General features: G+C 38.1%; 4 protein-coding genes across 4 annotated transcripts; 2 read left to right on the top strand and 2 right to left on the bottom strand.

The window, feature by feature from the left end:
- Positions 1-660: 660 nt before the first annotated feature.
- Positions 661-2,279, bottom strand: LOC137720044 (cytochrome b5-like). Its single transcript, XM_068459047.1, has 4 exons — positions 2,140-2,279; positions 1,720-1,812; positions 1,211-1,277; positions 661-1,123 (listed from the first exon to the last, which is right to left on the bottom strand). Exons 2-4 carry the CDS (start codon positions 1,804-1,806, stop codon positions 873-875), a joined length of 405 nt encoding a protein of 134 aa, XP_068315148.1. The 5' UTR covers positions 1,807-1,812; positions 2,140-2,279; the 3' UTR covers positions 661-872.
- Positions 2,280-5,288: 3,009 nt separating this feature from the next.
- On the bottom strand, positions 5,289-8,973 carry LOC137720043 (metal-nicotianamine transporter YSL3-like). The gene is made up of 8 exons (XM_068459046.1): positions 8,466-8,973; positions 7,906-8,300; positions 7,638-7,810; positions 7,348-7,445; positions 7,119-7,253; positions 6,843-7,032; positions 6,612-6,726; positions 5,289-6,477 (listed from the first exon to the last, which is right to left on the bottom strand). The coding sequence occupies exons 2-8, from the start codon at positions 8,279-8,281 to the stop codon at positions 5,549-5,551; spliced, it is 2,016 nt and encodes a 671-aa protein (XP_068315147.1). The 5' UTR covers positions 8,282-8,300; positions 8,466-8,973; the 3' UTR covers positions 5,289-5,548.
- A 2,050-nt stretch (positions 8,974-11,023) lies between these two features.
- Positions 11,024-14,119, top strand: LOC137720601 (uncharacterized). The gene is made up of 5 exons (XM_068459692.1): positions 11,024-11,404; positions 11,810-12,110; positions 12,738-12,896; positions 13,044-13,339; positions 13,449-14,119. The coding sequence occupies exons 1-5, from the start codon at positions 11,201-11,203 to the stop codon at positions 13,674-13,676; spliced, it is 1,188 nt and encodes a 395-aa protein (XP_068315793.1). The 5' UTR covers positions 11,024-11,200; the 3' UTR covers positions 13,677-14,119.
- A 3,555-nt stretch (positions 14,120-17,674) lies between these two features.
- LOC137721234 (AAA-ATPase At2g46620-like) lies at positions 17,675-19,535 on the top strand. The gene has a single exon (XM_068460333.1). It carries the CDS (start codon positions 17,968-17,970, stop codon positions 19,438-19,440), a length of 1,473 nt encoding a protein of 490 aa, XP_068316434.1. The 5' UTR covers positions 17,675-17,967; the 3' UTR covers positions 19,441-19,535.
- The last annotated feature ends 1,408 nt before the right edge of the window (positions 19,536-20,943 follow it).

Consider the following 20,943-nt stretch of genomic DNA (forward strand, 5'->3'; position numbering starts at 1 on the left):
CTAGTTTTTTTAATTCTTACAAAACTAACCAAAATTTATGTTCACTTAATTACCATTGGACTAAAACTCTTTCTCCCAACGTTGTGATTTTTTTACCATGAACCTCATCTCCATTGTTGAACCACCAGGGTCCAAGCACCGCCACATTACTCTGTTATCTCTACTCAAAAGCAATTAAACCAAAGGATTAGCACACCAATCACTTGGCCAAACGAGCGCCACTTTTTTCTTACCACAACCCTGCACGGAACGCCCTTCACCACACGAGTTTCACGATTGCCCTACGGATTACCCTCCGAACCGTAATAGAGTAGTCATTAAGCGGTGTGCAAGTGTGAAAGAGGTATTCAAGACCTCGAGCGTAAAATTCAATAACTGAAATGGAGATGAGGGGTTTAGAGAGGAGAAAAACCGGAGTTTTTCTGTGGATTCGTTTTATCATGTGGTCCTGGAGTTTTATCAACACGCGGTCTCTAAAATGGCTAATATTCCCACAATTTCCCGCAGCATCCAGGACCACATGATAGAACGAATCCAAGGTAAAACGTCATAAACAAAACCCGCGACATTGACACCAGCACACACTGGTCTCAAATGCAACACACAACAATTGCCTTTGTGAAATCAGCAACAAATAATGAACAGGAATTCGTAAGGAAATAATAACAAGAAGAACAATCCTTTAATTTAAGATCAACCATTGTACAATCTGTCAATCACCTTATAACCAAAAGGACGCTAGAAACCAACCGACGGACCGACCCTCGGATGAACAATGACGGAAACCAAGAACAACATAACTGAAACGAGCAATTGCAAAATCTTGATGAATAACTAATCCTTACAAGCGGATATACTGAAATAGAAAGACTCTACTCTTTCTTGGTATAGTGACGGACAACGAAGGCCAACCCCAAGATTAAAAGCGGAACCAGAAACTGTAAAATCTTGATAACAAATTCGGATGTCTTGTCAGGATTGTATCGACCTTGTGGTGGTGGAATGTAAGTCCGTTTCAATGGGACAGTTGACTGATCAACCTCACCAATGTAGTACTTCTCCATCATCTCCCTGGCTGAATCACTGTGACCAACATCTTCGAAATCATTTGTTGCATCTTTCCCTACAGTTTTCAAACAAAATTAGTCTCATAAACCCCACTGCCTTGCAGGTTGAGAAAAAGGATATTAGTATTAAACGAATGCCTTACCAGTTGCAGATAGAAGAACTTCATCGCCTCCGGGATGATCATCCATGAATGGTGTCACATCATACACCTGAAAATTGATATTCCAAACCATCGGTAAATCAGCCTATTCTAACTATCAGAGTTTTTGCCGCAGCTAGCAGATTTAGTTTTAAGCATGAGATCTAAACTCCATACAATCTTGGTTTATGTTTTGTACAAATGACGCATTGAAACACAGGGAAGCGATTTTGCTCTTCCCTACGCATTTGCCTTTTTCTAGTCATCGGATTGAATAAACCAAAATCATATCAAGGAACTGAAACAAGGCGACCACTGAGGAGTGGGACCGTGACGAACACGACCACATTGACATGCAAAAATCTAATAGTCAAATTCTGGGTAGGGGGCAATTTTCTCATATTCCTAGATTTTCTCAGCAACCAAACAAAGGATAAATCAATCAATCAATCAACTAGGAACCGAATTTTACAGTACAAGAAGCAAATATCCAATCAAGATAAAGATCTGACCTTCCCGGCAACAATCAGCCAGCAATCTTTGGTTTTGTTGTGCTTCGCTACCTCTTCAAATACGTGAACTTTTGGATCTGAAGCCATCTTTCACTGCCACCATGGTCCATGCACAAATCACCAAAAACGTTAAAACCCACATAAATTGTGCACCAAATCCTCGAAATTTCATCAAAAAACAGCTTCTACCAATCCCAAAAACTAAAATTTTGAAAAACCAATTAAAACCCACAAAAATTTATGCACCAAAGCCTCGAAATTTCAACAAAAACAGCTTCCACCAATCACAGAAAACAAAATTCTGAAATACCGATCAAAACCCATGAAGGATTGAACACAAATTCAAAAACAAATACGAAAAATTAACAAGAGAGAGACCGTGAATTGAAGAACAAAGATTGATGAAGAATTGGGACTCACCTGCGAGAGAGAGTAGGCTCTGCGACTGCGAGATGAAGAATTGCTGCCTTGTTTTCTCAGAGTAGGAAGTCAGCAATTTGATTTACGGAGCCGTATACGGACGAGATCTTCTGGATTCCCAAAACACCCTTCGAATTCAGGACAATTACGCACTTGTTATCAAGAACTTATATAATTTTTAAAAGGGTAAACATGTCTCGTCGCGAACGGCACCGAAAAACCCGCGCCCACCGGTTTCCGCCTACCAACGAAAACTAAAAATCACACGGAAGCAAATTCCCAAACGTTTTTAATTTTTCAATTTTTGGTATGAACATTTCTAATACTTATGTCCACGTGACAACTTTTAATTAATGTGTGATATTATTAAATGAAAAGTTTAATGAAAGGGGTTTTTCGAAACTTTAAATTAATCAAAAGTTATCAACTAACTTTATTTAATACAAAGGGTTTAAACTTTAATAAAATAAATACTGACGTGCGAAATCACGCATCACATTACACACATACACACACTCTCTCACTCTCTCACTCAACCGTTGAACCTCTTTATCTCTTTCCCTCTTTCGCATATTCCCATCAAATTTTTTCTATCCTTTCACCTCATCCATCCACATCAACTTTTTTTTTTTTTTTTCACCTCACTCCATAAACAATTTATTTTTTATTTTTTTATTTTTTTATTTGACTATCCTTTCAATTTTTTTTAGAACAAATTAAGTAATAATATTATAAGATCAAAAATAAAGAAAATTTTCAGTATTCAGTTTTTTGAACATTAATATTGTCACTATTTCTTAAACAGAACATTGATTACTTCTTAAATTTGAACACTATTTCTTAAACTGAACATTGACTACTTCTTAAACTGAACACTATTTCTTATATTAAACATTGACAACTTCTTAAACTAAACAATATGTCTTAAACTAACCATTGACTATTTCTGAAACGGGACACTAATACTATCACTACTTCTTAAACTGAACATTGACTATTTCGTAAACTGAACACTAACTATTTCTTAAACTGAACGCTAGTACTATTACTATTTCGTAAACTAAACACTAACTATTTCTTAAACCGAACACCTTGTAAACTAAACACTAATTATTTCTTAAACCTAACACTAGTATTATCACTATTTATTAACACCAAGTAATAGTACTATCACTATTTCATAAATTAAGCACTGACTATTTCTTAAATCAAACACTAGAATTATCACTATTTTGTAAACTAGTACTGTCACTATTTCGTAAACTAAACATTGACTATTTCTTAAACCAAAAACTAACTATTTCGTAAACTAAACACTGACCATTTCTTAAATTCGAACACTAGCACTATCACTGTTTTTTAAACTGAACATTGACTATTTTATAAACTGAACACTAAAAGGTTCAAAATTTGAAGCTCTCTTCTCATTATCATATGGATCACTGGCAATAATATTTACATTCTGACAGAGTTAGAATAATGAATTTCACATTCCTATTTGTTCTTTAACATTTCTTCGAACAATTTATTTGACTTTCCTTTAATTTATTCAATACAAAATTAACAACAAAAACATAAATGAAAGATTAGAAAAGGTAATGTGCTTTCATTGAGGATCATAATCTAATATTTTTTTTATTTTTAGGTTTTAGCTGGTTAGGGTTAAAATTAATAAAGAATTCCATAATTTGAACATGGGGTGATGATGAGATGCTACCACGTGTAGGGCTAAGTGGTAGTCATGTATTGATGTCAGCAATATTTTTTTTTTTTTCCTCAAATTTCTCTCTTCCTCTAAAAATTTTTGGGGTTTATTGATGTCAGTTTGAATGGATTTGGTTGGCATTATCTTCTCTCTACCCTCACAGCCTCTCTCTCTCTCTCTCTAAATTTTTTTTGGGGTTTGTTGATGTTAATTTGAATGGATTTGGTTGGCATTCTCTTCTCTCTACCCTCACAATCTCTCTTTCTTTGAACCTTTTCCTTCCCAATGAAATATTTAAAAAGTAATGTGTGTTGCTTTTGCGTTGTTGGTTTTTTATTGAATTGGTAGATGCTTGCTTTCGCACTGCTCGCGTGCACACGCGCTTTGGGTTGAATAAGTTTTTGTTTTTTTTGTTTTTTTATCTCTTATCCTTATCATTAAATAAAAGTTATTATGTGACTTTTGGTTAAAACTTAAAGTTATGAAACAATTTTTATTAGTTTTCCTTATTTAAATACACGATTTTTTATGCTAGAAAACACACGATGGTGGCCAAAGAAGGTTGAAATTAGCTCCCGACTTGGAGTTGGCTCACAGCCACCATGCATCAAAGGCCTAGTCTTCAGCCTGTTTGGATATGGTTTTGTAGGATATAATTTTACTTATTCACTTTTGTTGAAAGCGCTTCTGTTAAAAGTGTCTTTAAAATGATTGAAATCGCTTTTGGTGCAAAAGTTTTTAGAATTAATTCTTAGTAAAAAGACAAATGAATCTTGGAACTGAGTAAGTATGAAGCAGCTTTTTTAGAAGATCTCTGGTTGTTCAAAAAGTTATGTTAAACAAGTATGAATAAAAAACACTTCAAGTGTTTTTGGAACCTAAAAATATTTTCTCTAAAAATGCTTTCGGTCATTTTAAAAGTACTTCCAAACCAGCCATATAATGCTTATCTAGAAAGCACTAAAATTTGCTTAGTGCTTCTGCCAACCGTGCCAAAACCGAGCCTTATAATTGCTTACAGAAAGCACTAAAAAGTCGAAAAGTTGAACTTAAGTTTTCACCTTTGGGGGTGCTGGCAAACCAAGCAGAAAACAATATCAGCTCTATCAGTCATTGACACACATCGGTGGTGGTGGTCCAAGAATGGATATGTCTTGTATCTGATGTGTGAATTTCTTAAACCATGCATCTTTCACCGGCTCCAACCTTATCGTCACAATCGGCACAAAGACAAAAGAAAACCGTAAGCGATACAATAAACGTGGGTTAAGCTAGTTGACCAATACAGTGTTATCAACCCTTGCTTTCGACGAGTCATGGTAAAGTTATAAGACGAAGACTCAATATATAGGATCATTCGGACCAAGGTATAAAAGAGATAAATATGAAGAAGATAACCCCGTATATATCTAGGTAGATACTGTAGCAGTCTACGACGTAAGGATGAAGAAGAAGGTGCAATCTCATAAGGGAAAATGCAGATACAATATGGCAAATGCGGGTTAAGCCAGCTGATCAAGATAGTGTTCCGTCATCTACTATGCTAATGCTACATTACTTTATGTATTACCTGAAATTACATATCAGGGAACTAAACTCTTATCATTAATTCCCCTATACTGTGCTGAACCTGCACCTGCAGAAATTACCTACTGCTACTGTACTTGAAAAACACAACTACGAGTCTACGGTGCAAACTCAGCTCTACTTATTTGCCAAGAAGTTCATGCAGATGGGAGGTTGAACCTTGGCCAATGCAAGAATCGACGAAGGGAGAATCCACAACCCGTCTCCACATATCAAACCGGAAGCGACTGCCGGAACCATTAAACTTGCCTTGTTGTTTTTCAGCTTGTGCCAGACGAACACAACCAAACTCCCCATGCACATATCAATTGCAAAGTACGCTCCAACGAGGAATGGGACAGCCATTGCCATTGGAAGCGGAACGTATTTCCCGATTTTCGTAGGAGCAAGATCTCTCAGCAGATTAGTTGCTATGGCAAATGAGAAAAAACCATAACACAGCTGCAAGCAATGCTGGGGCAGGGCAGAGAAGCCTTCAACGCCGAGAATTGCCATGTTTCTGTATATGATGGCGTAAGGGGCTTTGTATTCACCGTCTGGATCCCCAATGTTAAAGGCCTTGTAGAAGAGAAAAAATGTAAGAGGAGCTACCACACAGCCTATGGCCGTTCCAATAGCCTGGCTTAAAATCATTGATCGAGGAGACGTGAGAGTGAGATGAGCAGTCTTTAAGTCGTGCATCAGATCGGAGGAGATAGAAACTATTGATTTGATCAGACCACAGCCTACAAGTCCAGCAACAACACCATCGTTTTTCCCAGCTACGGCAGCAAGCACAAAGAGAGCCACTTTCCCGTAGTTATAAGCCATGTTCATGTCAGTTAGACCCGCACCATAAGCATTGCAGAAGCTTAGAGAGGGTGCAATTAGGTAGGCTACGACTACATAATACCATTTCAGTTGAGGAAACATAAGTGGGATAATAATGATGGAGATGACAGAGAACAAGGTGTACCCTACGCAAGCTACCCAAACGGGAATGTTATCTCTTATGAAGACTTCATTTCGTCGAAGATCATCAACAGTCACATTCTTGTCATTTGAAGCTGCATGAGAGAGATAGTTTAATGATGTTACTCAAATTGTTTCAGTTCACACACGAAGCATAAACCATGCAAGATGTTACTCAAATTGTTTCATTTTGAGTACGAAGCATAAACCATGCAAAGTCGTGCACTACCTGTTTTAAGGTTCTTGTTCATCATTTTCATGTGGATGTTTGAGCCAGTAAAATATAGTATCTTGAGAAAATTGTACAGCCCGTCTCCTAGTATCAGGGAAATGGAAATGAAAACCTGTAGCAAAACAAAGATACACGAAACTCAATTGCCTAATACTTGAATCCAAAAATCTCTATGACAAAATCAGTAAGAATCTGGTTAAGAAATGGAATTGAATGTCTAGTCCACACCTTGTAACCGTTTAGACTCTTCATACTACTTTCTGATAAAGTTGCAGGAAACCACTCTCCCTTAAGACCCCTTATCAATGGCCACATTACTCCCCAAGAGAGTATGGCGCCGAGAAGCAAAGATAAGTTCACGAGATGAGAACAGATCATTCCTGCTCCTATATAAGTCATACTGAAATCAAAGTAAAATCTGCAAAATTCAATTTATGCAATCAATGACGAGAGAAGGATCAATCATGACAAGCAGAAGGAAAATGAAAGACACAAAGCACGCACGAATTTCTCCAAGCGGTCAATCCAAATGTTGGAAACTGAGCGAATCCGCATTGCTCCCCTCCAGAATAAAACCACTGAAAGAAACCCCACAAGAAACTAACTGAAAAGAATTTCATGAACCCGTGAACCTGCTGTCTGCGAGAAGAACCTCAACATGTTAAGAGTTCTTTCAAACTCAAGTCCTATTTAGTCTTAAACCGAAGATTAAGTCATATAAACGGATGCCTACTTAGCCATCTTGTCACCCTTTGGAGTATGGAACCCGTTAATAAGGACAGCAGTAGCAGTTCCGCTCGGGTATGCTAATTTATAGTCTATTATCATGATCTGCAAAACAACCCAAACTGCATTTCTAAACCCCTTTCGGAATCAATAACTTTGTCAATTTCAAACACACAAGCAATTTCAACCTCTTTCTCAATAATTTAGCAGTTCAGAAACATAACCCAATTTACTTTTTCATTCCCTCAAACAAACCTTTTTCTGCTATCGAAAGTTAGACAGGACGAAAGAACTTACCTTTCTGAGAGGAACCAAAGCCAGCAGCCCAACAAAACTACTAACAAATAGAAAACCAGTCATCCAACCAATCGCTGGTTCCTTGGTGCTCCCGGGAGTGTTCCCCTCAGTATCAACCCCAACTTGCTCGTAAGTCTTTCGGTTTAGACCCAACAGATACGAACCAAAACCACCTGCAATGCCACATATTTCAGCAAAACCCCATATGAATATTATGAAACCGAATCATCAACATGAAAAAAATAACAAAAGCAGAAATTTTTCTGACCTCCAACAGCAATGCTATAACACGCAACTGCACAAGTTTGAATTATTGTATTCTCCTGCCTGGTGAAGGGAGTTGATACAACTCCAGCCTTTTGAAGCAGCTTAGTCCATGACCGGATGAACACGAAAGCGAGAAGTGCAGCCGAAACATTGAGATTGGGAACCAAACCAGTGGTGAGGTTCAACTTCATCACTATAACACTGTAAATTACCCCAATAACTACGCTGGCTACGAGTCCCCGGACTGTAATCTGCCTTCTCCATGGGACTATTCTGTTCAAATCCTCCTGTGGCTCACATCCATTATCTTCAATCCCATGTCCATTCAATGTCTCAAACGTCTCAATCTCTCCGTTTTCGCCATTTGTGTTCCCCATTTGGTCTAAAAACCCTTCGCTGATCAGATAGAGTCAAATGAAAGAGAGAGAGAGTAGAATTTAGAAAATTTGATGATACGAACATGTTTTCTCAAGACCATTTCAGTCAAAAAATCAAAGAACTAATCTGATAGCTGAAATGAAATAAACACAGAAGAACACAAAAGCCCATCAACGATATTACCTCAACTTTCTCTTCTTGTTCTTCGATCGAGAGCTGGAAATTTCAGAAATTTACAAATGGCGTATCCGCAGACGAACCCTTTTCTCAATCTGCAATCTGATATCGTCCAGATTGCTTATTGCATTGAGAGAGAGGGTTGACTCGCAAGAACCCACCAAAAAGATCAAAACTTTACAGAGAAAACGGAAAGAAAGAAAAAGCCCCACGAATCCACTGCCAGTTGTTTGTGCCGAGAATTTGAGGAGTGGCTAGTGGCTACCACACGCCAAAAATATTTATAATTCGATTGGAAAAAGCAGAAGCAGAAACTCAGAGGAAAAGTCGTCGTCTCTGCATGTACTGCAATGAAGTACTAAACATGCTTTTGTAGTACATGACATCAACTTTCGATCCACCCCACTCAAACCGAAAAACAAAGAAGAAGCTGTTTTTCCTTAACGACTGCTTTTATGAGTGTGACTCAAACACGGCACACTCGGTTGGGAAAAGACTGAGCTTTTCTTATACTCCCCACAAATTAATAAATAAAAAGAGAAATGAAATGCCAACGATATCGGCTCGTTTGCTAAGATTTCTGTCTTGTGCGTTTAGCATTTATGTGAACGGAAGGAGATTCTCTTCATATCTTTTTCATTAAGCTCATTGGATTAAGTGATTCGGATCTTTGAAATTTCATTCAACGATATACCTATTTTGATCTCTTAATAACTATAATAATTTTGGACCGTTCGATGAAATTTCAAAAATCTGAATCACTTAATCTGATGACGTTGATGAAAGTGATCCGAAGAACGAAGGGCCGTAATTCGAGATAAGGGAATATTGATTTCTTGTCTCAGCGCAATTCTTCGCACTCAAATCAAATGTCATAGTATGAAAAAATACAAAACAAAAAGACTTAAAAGGTGAGGTCAACAACTACATGATGCAGAGGACCACAAAACCCGATAGCGGGCGGGTGCAGCTCCTTGGACGGGGTGGGTTGTCATTTACCAAAAGTAGTTTATTATTTTCAATCAATTTACAACCATTAGTCTAGTCAATTTATCTGCATTGATTAAAAACTCGTTTGAATATACTTTTAAAATGATTGAAAATAAAAATATTTTTTGAATTAATTCTTAGTAAAAATATAAGTAAATTCTGAAAAAGCACTTAAAGTGTTTCTTGAAAGAAATACATAATTGATGCTTATTGCAGAAATCACTTTAAGTCCTTTTGTAACCAAAAAAATTCAGCCATTGAAAAGTTGCTTAGAGATTCAACTAATATTGGTAAACAACTTGTAAACCTACGGGGTAACACCATATAATATTATGATTGTTAATGGCGCAAAGAGCATGGCTAACGAGGCATATTCTTTCTTTTTCTTTGATTTTTAACTTACTAATTTGATTATAAATTTATTTCACTCATCTATCGACAATCAACTACGATTGATAAAAATACAATTTTTTAAATTGTATGATCCTGAAATTTGACGTTGTTTTTCAATGGAGATGTAATACATGACGTGGTAGTTGAGTCATTTGACTCCTTATTCTCTACCTTACTTTAATTTAACATCCATATTCAATTTGTCATATCATCAATCAAATAAATTTTGACATGTTATATTTGACATCTCTTTTTTTTTTTTTTTTTTTTTTGTGGTAAAGACCACAAAGTGTCCCCAAACTCGAAGGGTGGGACTAATCTCCGCTCGAGATTCGGCTTGCCTCTGGTAAGTGCTCTCAGTTGGTTTTGAACCCCTGCTGGAAAGGCATCAGGGAATCTCCCAACATAAGGTGGCATTTGCCAACCGCACTGCACCTTGTGGTTATTTTGACGTCTCCTTTGGAAATGCTTGATAGATGATAGTTTGGATTCTTTGGAATTGGATCTATTTTTTTAGCAACCATTCAAATTTTTACCAAATACTTAATGAAATTCCGTTTTGTTTCGTCTGCTACTTGAATTCTACTTGGAATTTTGGAAAGCAGGAATCTTCATGTTCAAGTTATTTATTTATGTACGTTCATTTTCGCAAAATCTAGCAGTGTCACATTCCCATTTTGTTCTTCCTATTTATAAAAAGAGAAAAGAAACTAAGAAACAAATTAGTCTAGCTTTAGCGACTTCAGAGCAGTTATAATAAAGAGTTTGTACTAACATGAGGCTCCGTAAGCTATTGAACATCTATCTCGCTATTTAAATCCAACTTGACTAACACGTTAGCTGTAAAATTGCGCCCTTTATGAACATGCTGCAAATTGCATCTCCAAATCTCTTGATCAAATTTACAAGCCTTTTACACAACTTATTATACGTAAAGTACCTCTCGATTTTATTTGACTTAACAAAGAGAGTCCGTAAATATTGGTTAGATCAGTTAATCAAGTCAGTGCACCCAAATTCACACTCACCTCCTCCAACATAATATAGTTTAAAACATCGTCTTGTCCAAAAAATACGAAGAGTCATGGGCCAACCCATAAGACATTTACACCTCCAGAACGGGAGCCCAAATCTCATCGGCCCGTACTTGAAACTCCCACGAAAAGCCAACGGCCACAAACGATATTCCCAGCTTGTTTGCCAAGCAGAGCAAGAAATACCCAAATAAAAAGTAGAAACCTTTCTTCCAATCCACACCCCTGTTCCTTAAATCCAATTCCTAATTTGCTATAATTTGCAAAGGGGCTCTGGAAATTGGGAATTAATTCGACTTTGTGAATCCTGCAGTACACTTTCAAATGGGGGGTTCACGGGAGAGGGAGACCAAGTTCCTGCAGGAACTGGTACTGTACGCGGCGAGCGCGGCGTTGAGTAGCTTGGTTTTGTTCGTGGGACTCCGGTATCTTGATCCGAACCGGGAAACGTCTAAGAAGGCGATGGAGAACAAGAAGGAAATCGCCAAGCGACTCGGCCGACCGCTTATTAACACCAACACTTACGAGGTAAAGAGACGCCATTTCCGGCTTCTGGGTTGTCCTTAACTTGCTGTTTCGTGGATTTTATTTCATTTTTGGAAATAATCAATATTTTTTTTGGATAATAGTGATCTGGGTTTTTGTAATATGTGGATTTTGAGGTGGTACTTTGAGAGATGATGAATTTTGATGTTTATTTTGTTGGGTTTTAGAGGGTTTTTGGTGCAGTTTCCTTGAAATATAGGCGTTTTTGCTGTTTTCCTTCCTGCATTATGGTGCAATCGGTTTTATTTTTTGTTAATACTTCGTATGTGAGTGAAATTATTTGAATTACTACAGGGACATCCAATAAAATTGGAATGATACTTTTTGATTTCGTGACTTATCCAATAAAATTGGATAGAGTAATGCTGATATAGTATTCGTAATCAGGATGTTATAGCCGGCGATGTTATAAACCCCGACCACATTGAAGTAGAATTTGGATCTATTGGAGGATTAGATGCTATAAAGGAAGCCTTGTATGAACTAGTGATCCTTCCACTACGGAGGCCTGATTTATTTTCCCACGGGAAGCTCCTTGGTCCACAAAAAGGTGTCTTGCTGTATGGACCGCCGGGTACTGGAAAGACTATGCTTGCCAAAGCTATTGCAAAGGAGTCTGGAGCTGTTTTCATCAATCTCAGGATATCAAATCTGATGAGCAAATGGTTTGGTGATGCACAAAAGCTCGGTGAGTGATATCAAATCTGATGTGCAAATATTCAAATAGGATCTTCTACTGTCTCTTCTCAAGTAGATTATGCATGTTTTATAACCAGTATCTTTCCTCTCTGATTCTTTTTCTATGGTTCTGGATCATACAATATCTTTTACTTCTCTATTTTGGCGATATATTTGTCAGCACTGTACGATTGTGAAGTATAGGAAGGGAAGGGAGTGTGCTAGATGAATATAGGCCCTTTTTTATACGAGAGATAAGTTCATGTAAGCTTTGATGTGATAGCTTTCATACTTTTATGCGTCTCACGACTTACTCAACTACCCATGAAACAACTATATCCATGCCTTTAGGAGTTAGGACTTTTATAGGTCTTGTTCCTAATAAGTCAAGTAAGCAAACTAATTCGATACTTATGCCACTGGGAATCAAAATGGCCTGGTGTATAAAAGCAATTATTTCGCGATCTTACTAGTTGATTGAGAAGGGTGAACTCTTATTTTTCTTTCAAGGAAAAGGTCATGCATATTTGTTGCTTTTACCTCAAGAGTTGCAATTATGCTAGTGTCCTACAAGGATTTTGAAGTTTTTGTAGTTTTCATATCAACTGTGCTTAGCATGTTAATTTGTCTTCTGCAGTTGCTGCTGTGTTTAGCTTGGCTTATAAACTCCAGCCTGCTATCATCTTTATTGATGAGGTTGATAGTTTCTTGGGTCAGCGCCGAACTACAGATCACGAGGCATTGACAAACATGAAAACTGAGTTCATGGCTTTATGGGATGGCTTTACTACAGATCGTAAGTTTTTTTTCTCCTCTCTAAATAGGAATTTTCTTCTTCTTTTCCTTAGGAAAAGAAAGCATTTGTGGTCAGTCATCAGTGAAATGCTAGACATTTATTCCTTGGATAAGGCATTTGGTTTGATATTTTATGTTGTTCATGCAGAGAACGCTCGAGTTATGGTTCTCGCTGCTACTAATCGTCCGTCAGAACTTGATGATGCAATACTTCGGCGTCTTTCTCAGGCCTTTGAGATTGGGATGCCCGATAAAAGGGAGAGGTCTCAGATACTAAAGGTGATTTTGAAGGGTGAGAGGGTTGAAGACAATATTGATTATGATCGTTTAGCCGTCTTGTCTGAGGGTTACACAGGTTCGGATCTACTTGAGCTTTGCAAGAAAGCAGCATATTTTCCTATCAGAGACCTGCTAAATGAAGAAAAGACCGGAAAGAAATCTTCTGTGAGTATATGTGGCATTTTCATTGTTTATCTTTGCAGTTTCAGCTCTAGTTAATAGGCTTGCAGGTTTTGTTTGTACTGAGAGTGTTGGTCTCTGCTGCTTTCTTCAGGCACCAAGGCTATTAACCCAGTTAGATTTGGAGAATGTTCTCGCAACTTCCAAACATACAAAGGTTGCTGCAAATGACTATACTGGGTTGTTCTCATCACAATCATCACCAGGGTGGTCGAGGAACAGCGAGACTGGTGATTATCCAGTTCAAGCTGCAATTACTGAGCTTACGAAAAACGTGGTTTCCAAAATCTTGAATATTGAACCCGATGCACAGGACCCTTGAAATCCCTACCTCCACTCCAGCCACAATTCTCCACAGGTGGGGGGAATCTTGGGCTTCAACGGGTATATCCCCATGTGTGTATGGAACTCTTGTACAAACGGGATGAGTGCTAATATTCACACAGGGTATTCCCCCGGCAACACCCCAGTGTTTCTCCTGCCGGTGGCATGTTATATTCAACGCCGTCAGACTCGTGGCAGTAGGAGCCTCCTCGATTATCTTCGATTGGGTTTACAATACATATGTTCTTAGTATTCACGTAGTTCCATCTTTTTGAATGGTGCCTAAGATCATATTGTGATTTAGCAAGCGACGTAGATTATTGGATATGAAGGAGCTGTTTTGTATCGACGTTCGGACCATTGTCTTGTTATAAACCTTTCTGACTCTGTAAACGTTGTTGAGAGTGGGTGGTTTTGTTTGACATTCAACACTTGCCTTTTAAATTTTGGTTTGCTCTTGTTCCAACTTCTCTCAAGCTATATGTGCTCAACTGTTCAGCAAGGGTACCTTCAAACCTAAACTAACTCTCGTAGGGAAATGCTAGTTTTAGTCGTGTGCTCGGTGGATCCTGACCATTCATGCTAATGGGATCCATAAACAAAACAATGATATACTACTTTGTGCACCATCATTGGATATGTGAGGTCGCTTGAGCTTCAAGTTACTCGGACTAGTAGGGCGCCCTATCCACTATCAGGATTAATGGGAGGGCAACTATACTTACAACAATGATATACTAAGGGGAGGGATTTAACTTATAGATGAGGAGATATACTACTAAACTCGTGTTAGTGACCCTGCGTGGCGATTAACAGTGTATTTCTCACATGGTGAGCAAGTTGCATGAGCTACCAGAATGATTAGGACCATCACCTAGCTGGAAGTAGGGCAGTTGGTTTCATATAAGGGCGAATCATTACCCCTTTCAAGTTTGTGTGCGTCCCTGAGAGTCCCTCTCATGCTTTTACTCTAAGTCCAAGGCCCACAATTTTTCCGCCAGAAAGCTGCAACAGCTTGATAAGGTGGTATAATAAAGGAAGAACGCGGTTTTAGCTGTTTTTGACAATCATAAGCGTTTCTGATTATATGTGACGGAATAATTTAAAATAATTGTGGTTCGTCAAAACGTCTTTTAAAGACACAACGTATTTTTATTAGAATCACCTTAAGGTATTTATATTCTATCTAGCGAAATAATTTATAAGTCTTGTGTCCGTTATAAATGATGGAAAATTATTTTAAGGAAATTGACTGAGTATATCTAAGGAAAACCGCCCTACGAAACGAGCCACAAATGTCAGCAAAGTGAGACGTCCGAATCAATAATTTGTTAATTTCCTTTGGATTCCAATAATTTTGTGATACTAGTTTAAGTACATTAGCGTCCACAAAACAAACATGACAAACATGACATTAGCTCGTGGTTTTGGCTCTCCTAATTATTGTACGACACAATTTGTTAAAGAATGCAATCTCGCGTCAAAAGTTTGACACAATATATTACTTATATACAATTTGTCGACGAATGTAATCTCACGTCAGATATTTGACAAAATATATGACAACTTATATTAAATGGTTTCACTTAAATTGTACCGATGCATTTTGATAGAAACTAAGCATCTAGTGTGTTGTGTATGTGGTTAAGTTGAGACAGTTTCGATATAATTAGTGGTAATCTGATAATTAAATAAATAAACCCATTGCATTATTGCATAATTGCATTAGTTATTTCCCTGCACTCACGTAAGTAAGCACCGTATGTTTGACAACTAATTTATTAATTAACATTACATGTTGAAAGTGAATATCCTGTTTGAAGCTAGACAAATGAAGATTAAACAATAATTAACAGGTCGCAGTTGGTGAGCAAAACCACTCTTTGACTACGTGCTCACTGTGGGACATAGAAAACATAGCTCACACACGAGGAACGATACATGACAACTCAAGAATGAGCTTGAATTTCTATACTTAAATTTTTTTTTATGTTTGAATCACATAATTTTGTATTTATGAATAGAAACGTTCATATTATGAATTACTTATATCTCTGCAAAAATGAAGATTATCTAGTTAATCTATTGTAACAAATACATAGACAGTTCATAATGTTGTTGCCAAATTCATTCATCTTTTTTTATGCAATTTTATGACTAAATGATCTTCGTTTTAGTCGATTTTTTTTTGTAGAGGTGATCTTTGTAAAGTGATTTATATTATGAACGGTTTTGATCATAAATATAAAATTCTATGAATTAGCAACAAACAACTTTAGGTAGGAACGCGTACTTATAGTCTCATTCTTTGAGTAGTCAAGTATTATTTACACGCGAGAGGAATAAGTATTTATATTAAACAACTTCATTGTCATTACGGAGTTCCGCTCAAAAATGACATATAAATTTTTTTATACATAACAGTGCATTATTAAACTAAAACACTATAGTAACTGTGAATACACATTTCACGCAAGTCGCCCTACGAAAAAGGAAGCCATGAAAGGTCAGTTTTACATCAGCATGCAGCAGCTGGTTCAAGTAAAGTCATATATATACTAATCAAGCTTGCAATAATGTGTGTGTTTTCTTTTCCGATGGTTTCCTTTTTCATTTATATAAAGTCACGACTATAACGAGCAGATTCATCAAAGGCTGCACAGCATCCCACCGTGTGCCTGCTCGCTCTGACTATTCCCCCGTTTAATAGCTACGCAGCACAGCACCCCACCATGGCCCGAAACCATTAATTGATTAGACTTCTTCACTAGTTCTAATCCGTGATCGGAGAGAATACATATGGTTGCGGTATTTCAAGTTAATTACTTATGTTATGTGTTTTAACTATGCCTTGATTATGACTTGCAATGTTAGCAGCACTAATTTAGCGAATTAGTTCAATATATTTTGTCACTATCTATACCTAATGCACGACCCACGAGTATAATCTTGTAGATTTGTCAGCATGACAATGCATTGTCATGTGTTTTAAATATGTCTTGAGTCTTGATCATTTCTAAGGTCATTAGCAACAGCACCCAAGCCCATAATACTTAATTTGCGTCATTGCAACATTATTTCAAATCAATTAAAAATGGTCACATATTTTAAAATCGTTCTCACTTCTTAGTGTAAGGGTGTAATAAAAAAAATTCCGACATAGTGTGAAAGTGATAAATCTAAAAAGCTAAGGGCTCGTCTAGAGATATTTTTGAAATGGCTGAAAGCGTCCTTGTTAAAAATGATTTTGGAACGAATCTTTAATAAAATGACAAGTGAATTAAGAAAAAACATTTTATTACTTCATGGAAAAGTGCTTTTAATCAATTTAAAAAAACAAAAAAAACAAAAAGATTCCATTAAAATTCAACGCCGTTGGTCAAAAATCAAGTGCCAATAAATTGGTTGGGTTTGGTCAATTTAATGAAATTGAATAAAATGGGGGCACATGTGAGAGAAATTTTTAGTTATGACTGGAACACGGATAGTACACTATGTGTTTTTATGTAAGTGGTTGAAAATTTTAATTTTTAAGTTATTAACCTTTTAACATACATATCCTACCATTTATATAAGAACATATGATATACCATCTAATGTGACGGTCATACTGAAAAATCTCTCCACATGTAAATAGTCTTCCAAAATAATTAAATAAAATATTATTTAAGAAACTTACGAAAAAAACGCTTCCAATCAATTTTAAAACGAAAAAAAAAAAGATTTCATTAAAATCCAGCGCCGTTTGTCAAAAATCAAGGGGCAATAAATTGGTTGGGTTTGGTCAATTTAATGAAATTGAATAAAATGGGGGCACATGTGAATAGTCCTCTAAAATAATTAAATAAAATATTAGAGAGAATGAGCCCTTAGTCGTTGGTCATCGTTTCACAGCCAAAGACAAACAATACAATCCACATTTCTTCTCCTTCTCTACGTACACGCCCGTTGTTGCTCTTTTTATTGACCCAACTCACCCAACTTTAATTTGCCGGCTCAAGCCGTCTCCATGCATTGTTCCCCCAACCCAAACCCATTAAATTGCTCCTCCAAATATCATTCTCAATCTCCACCCATCACCTCCACTCCTTTCTCTCTTTGATTTCATCAAACCAAATTTTAGCAACCCAAATTTAGCCTCGAATTCAGCTGATTTGAGCATCGAAGGCTCTTTAGTTACTAACTTAAGCATCGGAGGCTCTTCAACGACTACTGCTAGCACGTTGGGTGCTACAATCCTTACCGTGGTGGGCTAGCTAGCTCGATTTCGGGTTAATTGTTCGTTTATCATGGGCGGATTCATGGCATTTTTCTATTTCTTGCTGTTTGCTGTTTCTTTGGTTCTGGTTCTCCGGTTCATGTCCAAAACATCTCTGGTTCACAAATTGACAAAATTATGGCAATCCTTGGCGGACCGGTTCAGAGTCTACCAGTTTTACAAAATCCCGCAGTTCAACGAGCACTTCCAAGAGAACCAGCTCTACGGCAAGATCTCCGTCTACCTCGACTCCCTCCCTTCCATCGAGGATTCCGACTTCACCAACCTCTTCACCGGCGCCAAATCCAACGACATCGTCTTCCGGCACGACGCCAACAACTCCGCCGTCCACGACACCTTCCTCAGCGCCAAGCTCTCTTGGACTATTCAGAAATCCCAGTCCGACGGAATCCGGTCCTTCGTTTTGAAAATCAACCGGTCCGACAAGCGCCGCGTGTTCCGCCAGTACTTCCAACACATTCTTACCGTCGCCGATGAAATCGAGCAGCGGAACAGAGATATCAAGCTGTACATGAACCTCTCGCGTGAAAACGAACGGTGGCGATCGGTTCCGTTCACGCACCCTGCCACCTTCGACACCGTCGTGATGGACGCCGAGCTGAAGAATAAAGTCCGGTCCGATCTTGAGAATTTCTCGAAATCGAAGCAGTATTATCACCGACTAGGCCGAGTTTGGAAGCGGAGCTTTTTGCTCTACGGCCCCTCCGGCACCGGAAAAACCAGCTTCGTCGCCGCCATGGCGAGGTTCTTAGGCTACGACGTGTACGACGTCGACATGTCCAAAGTCGCCGATGACTCCGATTTGAAAATGCTTCTCCTCCAAACGACGCCGAAGTCGCTGATCGTGGTGGAGGATCTGGACCGTTTCTTGGCGGAGAAATCCACGGCTGTGAGCTTGTCCGGGCTGTTGAATTTTATGGACGGGATAGTGTCGTCGTGCGGTGAGGAGCGCGTCTTGGTTTTCACGATGAACGGTAAGGATCAGGTGGACCAGTTGGTTTTGAGGCCGGGTCGGGTCGATGTCCACATCCATTTTCCACTCTGCGATTTTTCCGCTTTCAAGAGCTTGGCCAGCACTTACCTCGGGCTAAAGGAACACAAGCTGTTCCCGCAGGTGGAGGAGATTTTCCACGGAGGAGCGAGTCTGAGCCCGGCGGCGATCGGCGAGATTATGATTTCGAATCGGAGCTCGCCGAGTCGGGCTTTGAAGTCGGTTATCTCGGCGTTGCAGACGAATGTGGATAGTATGAAGGGAGCGAACAAAGTCGGGCAAACGTTGTCAAATAGTTCGTCGGGTCGGTCCGTCGACGAGTCGGGCGAACCCAGCGCCGTTTTTTGCCATGAAAGTGTTCACACGGTGAGGGAGTTCAGGAAATTGTACGGTCTTTTGAAAATGGGGAGTCGGAGGAAGGAAGAGCCGCCGTTGGATTCAAGTTCCGCGGAGAAGTTGGATGGTTTAAGGCATGAAAGGTTGAATTTGTAATTTCATAGTGTTATATATTTTTTGAAATTCAATTATTTAGTCCCGTTGTAAAATGAACAAAGATTAGCTACTCAAGAATAAGTAAGAACTCTCAAAATTCATCGTGTTCGAATCACAGAATTTTGTGCTTAAAGATAAGAGTCGTTTATATTATAAATCACATTGTAAAGGTCTGTAAAATGAATTAAAACTAAGTATGTTTATAGTCAATCTATTATAAGCAGTATATTGACGGTTTATATTGCTTTTACTAATTTTGTTGATCTATTTTTTATATAATTTGATGACTAAACGACTTCAATTATAATTGATTTTTTGCAGAAACGATATTTGTAAAGTGATTTATACTACGAATGGTTTTAATATAAATACGAAATTCTATAAATTGACAACGAACAACTTTGAGTATGAACTTGTACTCATTATTTAAGTAGCCATATATAATTCTTGTAAAATAACATTAGGACGATGAATACAATATATATATATATATATATATTTTTACTGTAATATTGTTTTCTTAATTCAAACAATGAGGAAACGTGAAAATTTCGATTTGACTTGGTTAAGCTCGTGTTGTCGACCCGTTTTATGGACAATGGCCCTTATTTTTTTTTGCGCCTTACTATTTTTACAAATCAGAGTTATGACTTTTTGTTAAGTGAGGTTTTCCTTAAGAGCAAGTTCAGCAGGGAGAGTAGCCCGATGGACCAACACGAGAACAGGAGCAAATCGCCTCAGTAATCAAGTCCAGCCTATGGAGAGATTTTTCAGTGTGATTGTCACATAAGGTGGTACACTACCCATATAAATGGTGAGATATGTGCGTTAAAAGATTAATAACTTAAAAATTAAAAATTTCCACCATTTATATAAAAACACGTGGTGTAGCATCGGTGTTCCCGTCACAACTAAAAATTTCTCCAACCCATGCTGGCGATTGCCCAGGGGGGGCCCGAGGGAGAGTCCCAACATGAGTCAGTGGCCTGAGAGCCCGAGGGCCAAGTGATGCAAGGCTCACATCTTGGGGACATCAGCCACGTTATAAAATTAATAAAAATATAAAATATTTAATAAAAATGTAAAAAAATCCGAAAAAAAAATTGAAAAAAAAAACTAATAAAATTTTTATAAAATTAAAAACAAAAAAAATCAATTCGGCCGTTTCATTCCCCAGCTTCGTCTCCACTGGCACCGTGCTGCACTTGATCCTTGACCTTCAACCACTCCACCTCCCGCGCGCCTTCTTCTTCTTTCTCTCTGACTTTGAATTCAATGGTTTCTCATCGGAGTTTGTCGCCAAGATTGGGTTTGGAAGCTTGGATTGTCTGCTTTGACGACACTATGTCTCACAGTGCACCGATGGTGCATGCAAGACCACATTCGCGTTCCACATGCTCCATAGATTCAACATATAAGGTTTTGAGGTTAAATTACTCAAGGAAATGGTGGTGATGGTGGCTAGTTTGCCACTGTGCTAGAGAGAGAGAGTTTGCGAAGTGA

The sequence above is a fragment of the Pyrus communis genome, chromosome 16 (assembly GCF_963583255.1).
Source record: "Pyrus communis chromosome 16, drPyrComm1.1, whole genome shotgun sequence".
NCBI classification, from domain to species: domain Eukaryota; kingdom Viridiplantae; phylum Streptophyta; class Magnoliopsida; order Rosales; family Rosaceae; genus Pyrus; species Pyrus communis.